The 10,947-nt window shown below is 42.1% G+C and overlaps 1 protein-coding gene across 2 annotated transcripts; it reads right to left on the minus strand.

Moving 5' to 3' along the window:
- Positions 1 to 7,275: 7,275 nt before the first annotated feature.
- Positions 7,276 to 10,495, minus strand: LOC143860119 (rust resistance kinase Lr10-like). 2 transcript variants are annotated; one of them, XM_077370648.1, is made up of 3 exons: positions 9,589 to 10,493; positions 8,591 to 8,620; positions 7,276 to 8,510 (listed from the first exon to the last, which is right to left on the minus strand). In XM_077370648.1, the coding sequence occupies exons 1-3, from the start codon at positions 10,304 to 10,306 to the stop codon at positions 7,387 to 7,389; spliced, it is 1,872 nt and encodes a 623-aa protein (XP_077226763.1). In that variant the 5' UTR covers positions 10,307 to 10,493; the 3' UTR covers positions 7,276 to 7,386. The 2 variants fall into 2 exon arrangements, with proteins under 2 accessions (XP_077226763.1, XP_077226764.1); XM_077370649.1 differs by lacking the exon at positions 8,591 to 8,620 and having other exon boundaries at positions 9,589 to 10,495.
- Positions 10,496 to 10,947: the final 452 nt, after the last annotated feature.

The following is a 10,947-nucleotide window of genomic DNA, read 5'->3' on the forward strand; positions in this document are numbered from 1 at the left end:
CAATGTGGGATTTTACATTCCAACCCCCTTAGGGCCAGTTCCTCGCCGGTACCCCCTTGGGGTCCGGCATACTCGGTATCACGCCTTACTGTGGAGGTCCGGCTTTGATGCCATTACGTCACAAACCCACCCTATTGTGAAACTATTATCTGGTTCTAGGTCTCCCACCCTCCTCGATTTGCTTTTCTAGCAGCACCATGCCTAACCCACCCTGCAAGGCCCTCCCCTTAGAGATGTTGAAAATGCATCTTCACAGGGACGGAGAATCCACATACATAACCCAGAAATCTTTTCTCCTCTTTTGATGTGGGATCTTACACTATTCATTTTGGATTTTGAGAATTGATTTTGAGTCCAAAACTGATGATTTGAATCAAATTTAAGTGTACAAAAGGAGAGAAAAATTATTACTTCAAGGCATGTTTGGATGTAGGTATTTTTTTCCAAAATAAAAAACTTCCTTACAAAAAAGGAGTTTTCCATAGTTTGATTAACACTGTAAATCTAGAATTTTTTATTCTTAAAATAACCTTTATAGAAAAAGCAAGGAAAGAAAAAATCCCAATAAGACCTACAATTTTAGTCTTCAAGAAAACTAAAGTTCACATTTATCTGTTTTAGATTTCCAATGGGATTTTGCGCATTTCTGTTTCATCTCTACTTCCTTTATCTACAACGGCCATGCTTCTCTTCTCTCTCTGCAATCCCTTTTTTGAGTGCTTCTCTTTTCAGAAACCTTGAATCCAAGTCCACAATACATGGCCTTGCCGCAAAAAATGGAAGCTTCCGAGTGAGTAATACCTCTGTTTTTGCTGGGATTGTTCGTAAGTTGTTATACTCTTCCGGTTTCTGAACGGAGCAGTCCATTCATCAGCTTTCTTCATAAAATGTTTATGATTTTTCTTGTTTTTGCACCTTTCTCGCTTTCCTTTCCCCTTCATTGAGAAAGTCCATATGATTTGCCCTCTTCAAGATATAAGGGAGGTGTCAAAAACGTTGAAAATTGCAGTCACAGCTGGTGTAGGTGTGTAGACACCCCATTTTGACCGGACCCAAGTTCGCTGTGCTTGGACGAAGCCCCATCTAATCACCAAGTTAGGATCCCGAATTGCACCCTAAGCTAGGTTAGGGTCCCCCATAGGTCCCTGTGAAATTTCGTCAAGATCCGACCACGTTTGCCTAGCGAACGAGCTAAGTGTAGACACCCCATTTTGACAGGACCTTAAACCCGCGTATTCGAATGAAATCCCGAGGTCAGGCGGAAAATGAATGAATGTGGGGCCCGCTGATATGGGACCCGCTTGTGTGGGGCCCGCTTGTGTGGAACCCGCTTGTGTGGGGCCCGCTGATGTGGGACCCGCTCGTGTGGGGCCCCGCTTGTGTGGGACCCGCTTGTGTGGGGCCCGCTCGTGTGGGACCCGCTTGTGTGGGGCCCGCTTGTGTGGGACCCGTTTGTGTGAGGCCCACTGATGTGGGATCCGCTCATATTCAAGGAGAGAATAAGGAATGTCATCATTTTCTTTTTTTTTTTAATAGCGTTTTGGTTTTCGTATGGCATCCAATTAGGGGTGGCAATGGTTCGGTTTCGGTTCGGTTTGACCCCCAAACCGAACCAAACCGAAATTTGAATCGGTTTGGTTTTACCAAACCGAACCGAACCGAAACTGAATTTTCGGTTCGGTTTCGGTTCGGTTCCGCCAATTTTGCCACCATTTACACATAATAATTGCAAATATTCGGTTTCGGTTCGGTTTGATACCCAAACCGAACCAAACCGAAACCGAATTTTCGGTTCGGTTTCGGTTCGGTTCCGGTTCGGTTCGGCCAATTTTGCCACCCCTACATCCAATGCCATGTGATGATTGTTTTTTATTTTATTTTTTTAAATTTTGCAAAAATACGAGGGAAATGGGGGGACATGAGGGGACATGAGGGGGACAAACCCATCATGAGTTCTTCTCCTCATGATGGTCTCCTCACTCAAGCTCTCATCTCTCGCAGAGGAGAAAAGAGAACAGGAGAGGAAAAAAAAAAAAAAAAAAGGAAAGGAGGAGAACAGCAGAAGGAAAAACACAAAAAAAAAAAGAAAAAAATCTGTGAGAGAGAGAGAGAGAGGATCTGAGAGTATTCACCTCCGATCATCTTCTCCGACGATTTCGTCGGAGCTCCATCCATTTCCAACCGGTCTCTTCACTTCACCACCGGTTAGCCACCGCACTCTTCCATCCCCTATCTTCTTCCATTTTTTCCGATCTTCTCTAGCTATTTCTCCGATCAATCCAATCGGATTCCGGTCAATCACCGTTTCAGGTAAGGGTTTTACTTATATTTTTCTCATTTCTTCTTGCAAATTCATCATGAAGTGCTGCTGTAATTCTTGATGATAGGAAGAGTCTGGTACTTTGATTATTTTGGTTTTGAATACGTCTGCTAGTTTTCATTTCTTTTGTTCTAGTTGATTTGTCACGGCATATTGTGTGGGGCCCGCTGATGTGGGACCCGCTGTGTGTAGAACCCGTTTGTGTGGGGCCCGCTGATGTGGGACCCGCTGTGTGTGGAACCCGTTTGTGTGGGGCCTGCTGATGTGGGACCCGCTGTGTGTAGAACCCGTTTGTGTGGGGCCCGCTGATGTGGGACCCGCTGTGTGTAGAACCTGTTTGTGTGGGGCCTGCTGATGTGGGACCCGCTGTGTGTAGAACCCGTTTGTGTGGGGCCCGCTGATGTGGGACCCGCTGTGTGTGGAACCCGTTTGTGTGGGGCCTGCTGATGTGGGACCCGCTGTGTGTAGAACCCGTTTGTGTGGGGCCCGCTGATGTGGGACCCGCTGTGTGTAGAACCTGTTTGTGTGGGGCCTGCTGATGTGGGACCCGCTGTGTGTGGAACCCGTTTGTGTGGGGCCTGCTGATGTGGGACCCGCTGTGTGTAGAACCCGTTTGTGTGGGGCCCGCTGATGTGGGACCCGCTGTGTGTAGAACCCGTTTGTGTGGGGCCTGCTGATGTGGGACCCGCTTGTGTGGGGCCCGCTGATGTGGGACCCGCCGATGTGGGGCCCGCTGATGTGGGACCCGCCGATGTGGGACCCGCTTGAGTGGGACCCGCTTGAGTGGGGGCCGCTGATGTATGAATAGTACTTGGTGGGTCCTACTGTGAATAGTAGTTTTGAATAGTACTTATAAATAGTAATTATAAATAGTATTTTGAATAGTAATCTTGCATAGTAATTATAAATAGTAATCTTGCATAGTGACTATTGACATAGTGATTATTGGTAACTTTTAATATATGTATTCTACCCATTTTTTATATACTTTGATACTTGTAGCCACCTCTCATCTTGATTGTCAGCCCTCACACTATTATATTGGCAGCTCTCTCTCTTCAAATTGATATTGGCAACCCATCCTTAGGGGACTTGCTCAGTCCAAGTAGCACCCCCCTCTTCTATTCAAAAGACTTGCTCAGTCTTGTAGATGAGTATCCTCTAGACCTCAGCGGGTTTATCATTGCGAGGGCGATGAAGGTGCTAGCCCAAGCCCATCCTTAGGGGACTTGCTCAGTCCAAGTAGTGCTCCCCTCCTTTGTATATAGGAGACTTGCCCAGTCTCATCAGAACCCTTGTTTACGTCATTTGTGTCTCGGAGACAAGCCTTGTCTCATGTAGGGAGTTTCCCCTTTAGGAGGCTTACCTAGCCTCATGTTAGAGCGGCCTCCTCTTTTAGAGCGAGTCTTTGACTTGGTAGTGTTATTAGAGAATCTCTGACTCATTTGTACTCCCTCCCTAGTGTTATTAGTTAGGAGTTTTTCCATTAGAGACTAACTCGGTCATATAGAGCCTTCCCTGCTTAGGATGTTAGATTGTTTTCTCTATTCTTGGGGCACTATCTTTCTTGTTGTGGTTTGTCTCTTTCAGACGCCAGTTTCTTGTTGTGGATCGTCTCTTTGAGACGCTAGTTGCTTATTCGGGGTTTCCCCTCTTGCTTTAGGGCTTTGCCCTAGTTTGTGGTACTACTTGCGTGTTCCCTTGAAGATTGAAAACATTTAAAGGTTTAGAGCATTGGAAAAGCTTTAAAATCCAAAAATATTAGAAATTTAAAACTCAAAAACATTTGAAAACTTTAAAAATATCAAAAAACATTTGAAAACTTAAAAAACCTTAAAAAACCTAAAGTGTTGAGTGTTTTTTTTAGAAGCGTAGTTTGAGAGTTCGTTTCGAACTACGTTGGCTTGATCCTCTTCCACGAGGTACGTAGTGCAGCTTGAGATTCTTATCTCAGGTCCAGCCAAACTTTTTGTAAATAAACTTTGAAAATCTTTCAAAAAACCTTTGAGAACCTTGTTTCCCAAAGATCTTCCTCTAGAGTTAGGAGTTTGTCCTAGATAGAGAGTTTTAGAGTTAGGGTTTGTCTTTGATTTGTTGTGTGCTTGTTTGTGTTTGTTTTAGAGTTAGGGGTTTGTCTTAGAGTTATAGGAGCGCCTCCGTCCGGTCAGTTGGCGATCCATATTGCCGACTGATGACTAGGTCTAAGATGCGTTAGTCAACCCTTTGTTTTCCTTAGGAAATACAGCCTAGTTACACATAGGTTGTAGGAGCCACCTGCATTAGCTTAGGGCTAACCCGCATTTAGCTAGGGCGTATAGGGTGTCCTAAAATCTACAATTCACTGGAATTTAAATAATCGTTCGAGAAGCTTTAATAATTAGTCCGGTCTTTTAGATCGAGTCTAAGATAGAGGTCTAGGTGTCTTAGGCATCCTAGCTTAGAATAGGTGCGAAGAACTACGTTGCCTTGATTCTCGTGGAGGCGGGGATACGTAGGCTTCTTTGGATGAATATCAGACCATCCGAGGACTCGGGCTAAATCGTTAAGAGTCTTAGGATTTGTTGTTTTGTTATATTGTATATTTTGTTGTGTTTTCTTACTTTCTTGTGTAGACCCTATACCTGTAGCTGTAGCATGCATGTGTATGTCCACCGGAACTTAGACACCCATTAGGTTTGTCACTCATAACCTAGTTGTCATTAGGTGTCACATCTTTTATTTTATTTCGTGTGCTTATTATTTTATCCCCTGGTCATGCATGATTAGGTAGACGTCTTCCCGGGGATATTTTGTTCCTATTTCACTTGATTTTACCCAAACTTCTTTGGAGTTAATGAAAATGGCATAAGAGACCAAGTGTTCGCACTCGGGCGAATCGGGGGTGCTCTTCGGACCTTCTCCATTCGTCATCAGGCACGGACCTCATGTATCTCTGGTTATCCATTGCAAACAGAGCATTTGTTTTGGTTCCATGGCTTGTCCATGGATGGCGACTCTGAGTTATTTTTAGATATATCTTGATCTCGAGCCCTGGCTCCGGATCAGGATGTATCTCTTTCTTTTCATATCGCCACTCATGCTATGCTGTGAGGGTGGCATCTTGTTTCGAGAGTTCCTCGGCAGAGCTCTCTTTCACGTGGATGATCTTAGAGGATGGGTGTTGGGGGCCCGTCCCTCACCATCGTATCACCTACGTCCTCTCAGATCGGGGTCCACAAGGTGTCAATGTATTTGTCATCTTGATGGATGGGAGTATCGGCTTCACGATGGAAGAGGAGTAGCGCTCTTGATTACTGGATGTGTTTGATTGCGCAAAAGCTGGGATGGGTTAGGGGTTTTGCTTGGCCTTTGTGTGCAGGGAAGCATCGAACAACAACACTAAGCAAATCCAATGCTTGTCTCCTCCATGTTGGCAACTAATCCCACTACTCTCTGAGTCTATGCCGCACAACCAAATAGACTTGAGAGAGCCATGGTATTGGGATTTGTTTTCTGTTTCCTTCGGTCAATTTTTTTTGTAAGATGGGCGCAAAGAGGAATCTGCCATTGATCATAAACATATGAAATGTAGAGAGAAATTACCCAACACACCATGTCAAGCAATGGGTCATCTTCATGAAGAATCTAGGTATGGAAATGGAGAAAATCTAAAAACAGAAAATGAGTCTTCTTGATGTGAACCAAATGGTAGAAAATGAAAATCTAGAAAAACAACCCATTAAAAAGTTTCCCAGGAAAATTATATTTTTCATAGTTTTCTTTTCCCTTGATCTAAACATTCCCTTCAGAGCATATCCCTTTATCACCAAACAGGCTTTGTATCTTTCAAAAATAGAGTCTTAGTCCTTTAACTGGTAGATGTTAGGTTTGGGGTATGAAAATAAGTTCAGATAGTGCAAAGTAAATTAATTTTTTTACCGAATCCATCAGCCATCCTTTCTTTTTCTTGCTCCTACTTGACCGGATATGGTGTTCTATTCTCTCGTGATTTCTTAGTAGGTAAAAACCTTTCAAAGAACTTCACAAAGAATTTGAATGGATAAAAAAAATTTAGTTCAGCGAGGGTCAACTCGAGGTTTCCATGAGGATTTCTTTCGTTAGCAATGTATGCAACATGTGATAAAATTAAGAGAATTTCTATTAATCTTGGATAAATTACAAAGATTTGGTCAGTGCTTATATAGAGTATCTACATGATAAACATAGAATAAAATCTAGACCAATGCCTAAGCTCTCTCTATAGTTAACATTATTAATGAGACCATCACGTCTTTTTTTGGCTCTGCAGTAAGACTTACGATAAATTGGGTGGAATCGACTCCTTGGTCATAGTTAACATTATTAATGAGACCAATGCCCATGCTCTCTCTATACACATTCAAATCAAGTTTGCTATGAACTAATTCATTCATCGGAAGACCACTTACACTTGGAAAGAAGAAACTGCTTCTATTGGTTTTCTCTCCAAAGAAGATTGTCCCTTCAAGGGGGTCGCTATCTCCCTTCTTATGACCTCTGATTTTTTTTTTCTTTCTGTATTGGTATGGTGTTTTGAGGGCTGTGATTTTCTTTTCCTCCTCTTTTAATAAATCTGGTTCCACCTAGCCCCAACTTATCTACCAAAAAAAGAGTACTTAATGAAATAAGAAGTGTCACTATCAAATGATAAGTATTGTTATGGTTGATAATAAGCACTGAATCATGCCTGACATGGTGCAACATGAATGGTCATCAAATATAGCTGATGTGGTTCACCTCTCTTTGGTATACGGGGAGGAGGAAATCAGGTTGGATAAGTCCAAAAGGAAAAAGACACCCCGTCTCTCTTTTAAGCAGTTGATAAGTCAATAAATGAAAAAATCCTCCACCTTTATTTTCTTAAGTAGTCTAGTCCTTATGAGAATATGATCATATATAGGAGTAGTAGCTTTGAAAACTAGTATCAATTATAGTGGTGCCTCAAAGAAAAATATTCCCATATGATGTTGAGAAAATGTATACAACTATAGGTTACACAATCATATCATAAACTTCTGAAAAAAAAAGAGAGTACAACTCCTTGATACTTATTCTATTTCATGGATGGTTGTCAATTTTGTTCCGTGAGTTTCTTTAGGCAATGCTACATTAGTATCTTGTGAACCTGAAGAAGCAAACGGGTATGGTGGCATCATCAAGCTATCCATACTTCCTTCCAACATTTGGAGTACATTTTTCATAGAAGGGCGATCTGCAGGGTGAGACTGTATGCACCAGAGGGCCACTTTAGTTAGCTTTTTTGCAATCTCAGCATCTCCATCTTCCTCAATCCTGAGTCTCAATCCATCTCCTTGATTGAGTTTATTATATACCCATTCTGGAAAGTAAACTTCACTAGTGTTTTCTACTGTAGCATCAATATTCTTCCTACCTCCAACCATTTCTAGCAACAACATTCCAAAACTATAAACATCTGATTTGTAGGAAACATTTCCGAAGTTCCGAGAGAACACTTCGGGTGCAATATAACCCATGGTCCCTCTAGCATCTTTCATGGATACAATACTTTGCTCCTTTGGACATAATTTTGCCAGTCCAAAATCAGATATCTTTGGATTAAAGTTATGGTCTAGCAAAATATTGTGAGGCTTGATATCGAAATGGAGAATGCGCTGTTCACAACCCTGGTGTAGATATTCGATTCCTTTAGCAACACCAACTGCAATATCTTGAAGCTTTTCCCAACCAAGCACTAGGTCTTTAGCATCAGCTGAGAAGATGAATTTCTCTAGGGATTCATTCGGCATGAATTCATAAATAAGTGCTCTTCTGAATCTATCAACACAAAATCCTAGAAGGCGAACCACATTGACATGATGAATTCTACCAATGGTACCCACTTCGTTAATGAAATCTTCGCCATTACCACCAGAGTTTTGGAGGAGCTTTACAGCAACAGTGACTTCACTGGGAAGCTTCCCTTTGAACACAGAGCCGTAACCTCCTTGACCCAACTTTTCCTTGAATTGATCTGTCATCTTTTTCAAATCAGCATAAGAATATCTCGTGGGCTTCATTGATTTGTAATCTTCCAAGAACTTTTCAACTTTGAGTTGGTTTTCTATTTCCTTTCTATCTGTTTTCCACCAGATGTAGACCTTAATGCTGATCAATGTTGCTATTAAGAGAACAAAGATGCCTATGCTGACACCTGAACATATAATAAGATTGAAGATCATTAAGTAATTAAGGTACATTTATCTAGTCTCTAAACATGGCAGAGAGCTCTACCTATTATTATGTACTTTTTATCACTTGATCCTGCAAAAAATAATAGTAGAAAGTTAGAATCATTACACGTATGGTCTTCATTCATTTCAAGCAATCCAATCCATCAATTGTTCATGTAACCAAAAAGAAACTCAGAAATTCTTAAGTTTTAACTTTACAGTTTCTTTTAAAAGTCGAAACAACACATTCAATGGTAGGGATAAAAAACTAAATGATTAAGAAGAAAAAAGGTAAGAACCCGGGACCTCTTTTAGACACCTACATATGCATGCGGTAAGAATTTCTGTGTCAAGCAGTGTTGCCTTCTCTCTCTCTTTTATAGAGAGAAAATATGACCGTTGAGAGGAAAAAACGCCCATTAAGATGGAAAAATGTTTCTCTCCCAATAGTCACTTTTGCGACTGCGGGAGAAGATGAAACGTTTTGGAAAAAAAATAATTTTTCCCGGATTTAATGGAAAAAATTAAAACAGTTTTTACCAAAGAGTTCATTTTTATTTACCCAAACCCGAACCTTGGACTGGCTCGTCAGGCGATCGTGTGTGTTTCTATGAACTTGGGTTCATGCAGTACATGGTCACCCAACAAATTCCAGCGGCGCTCCCCACCCCCCATGCTCAAGCCTTTCCTCCAAGTGGAGCACACCAGCTTTTGAAAACAAGTGGAAATTTCAATTTTGAATCTTCCTTCCAAGATTTTGTGTTCAAGAAGTAACTTTTGACTAAAAAATTTCAACGCGGTGTTATACTCGTCATCCAGAAAAGCCTAAATCCCGGCACATTGGTTTTCACGGCAAGGTGGATGTAGGGAAAAAGAATTTCAGATTTTTTCCTGTGGAAACAGAATTTCAGATTTTTTCTTTTAAAAAGAGAGATGTGTAGAGCGCTGAAGTAGGGGGTACAGAGAGAAGACTCTCCGGACGAGAAAAGAGAGATGAGAAGCAGCAGCAGTATGTGTAATGCGGAATTAAGAAGGAACGGAAATAGAAGAGGGGAATACCTGGAATGCAAGTGATTTCGTCACCGGTTATGTTCTTGAATCCGCATCTCTCTCCTCTTGTTTCACAATCATCGCATCCGGGCACGTCCCACATCAGCAGATGATCTCCTAATTCGGACCAATATGCCAATGGACATTTGACGGTCTTGATTGGTTCGCAAGAGAATGGCAATCTCTCCACGCCCTCATCCCCATCATAAAGAAAAACATTGTATTGAGAGCCGCTCAGGCATGGGATGGGAGGACCATCGAAGTAACTACTAGAAACATCTGACGAACAATTGAGAAATGTGCGTTTGCAGTATGTATTAAGATTGAGGTATTCAGGCCAAGGGTGGAAAACAGAAGCGGAGAAATTAAGTTTGAGGTTGAAGAGGAGGCCCTCGATGCAATTCTGAGGGTCGGATATGCTTAGTGCCTGATCCTTGTAATCGATATCTGTCACGTAAAGCTCAGTTGAAGATGGGAGGTTGAGGACTGTGTTGGTGCCATTGCAGGAGAGATCAAAGCCAGGATAGGCGCGGCAGTGCCGATGCTGCTGGTCTTCTTCTTCTTCTTTCAATCCAAAAGGAAATCTAATTTCAGGGCCATGGGGATCGCACTGCTTGCAAGGTGGGCATGGTTCTGGTCGACAAACTCCATTGTCTAATAATAAAATTATGAGGAAGAGGGTGACGGAGAGCAAGTACAAGATGGCCTCTGCAACTGGCTTACCCATACTATCTCAAATTTCGTATTTTGTGCGGTGCTACTGAAACTCTCGTTTTGGCACATTTATTTATTTTAGCATGACCTCAACGAAGACTTGATCGAGATTTTTTGGGCGGCTGATCAAATCCCAGTTTTCCACGTGGCATCAAAAAAATCTAACAACGAAACTTTCTAGTAGCTTAGGATGAGGTCGACCCAGTTGGACTTTTTGAAGCTTTAATCCAACTTACACTGACGTCTTTATAACCGTTCAATTAATTTTACGCCTACGTAGCCTGTTTCCAAAAGAGATCTCCTCTTTTTATTTGAAATGGCAATAATTATATATAGCAAAATAAGGAGGCCGAGATGGACCACCCATATCTACAATAGGAAGCAAGAAAGAAACAGGAACGAAGAAAAAACAAAATACAGAGAAAACCCCTTTTTCAGGGAGGAAGGTGGTCGAACCACATAATAGAACCACCGGAGACACCATGCTTAGCTAGCGCATCCGCCTTATCATTTGCCGATCTTCTAACATGTTGAAAGCCGATAGCGGACCCCGCAGTGAAGTCCTCAATCTCATCAAAAATGGAAAGAAATCTCCATGGAGGAGCCACCCCACCTTTCACCCAACGAATCACATTTAACGAATCTCCCTCAACA

The sequence above is a fragment of the Tasmannia lanceolata genome, unplaced genomic scaffold (assembly GCF_043159265.1).
Source record: "Tasmannia lanceolata isolate RefF3 unplaced genomic scaffold, GAP_Taslan_0.1 ptg000037l, whole genome shotgun sequence".
NCBI lineage: Eukaryota > Viridiplantae > Streptophyta > Magnoliopsida > Canellales > Winteraceae > Tasmannia > Tasmannia lanceolata.

Coding starts and splice junctions, on each gene's coding strand:
- LOC143860119 (XM_077370648.1), bottom strand. CDS start 10,306: ATGGGTAAGCCAGTTGCAGAGGCCATCTTGTACTTGCTCTCCGTCACC. Junction 8,621..9,588: donor CGAAATCACTTGCATTCCAG/GTATTCCCCTCT, acceptor TATTTTTTGCAG/GATCAAGTGATAAAAAGTAC. Junction 8,511..8,590: donor TAAAAAGTACATAATAATAG/GTAGAGCTCTCT, acceptor TTATATGTTCAG/GTGTCAGCATAGGCATCTTT.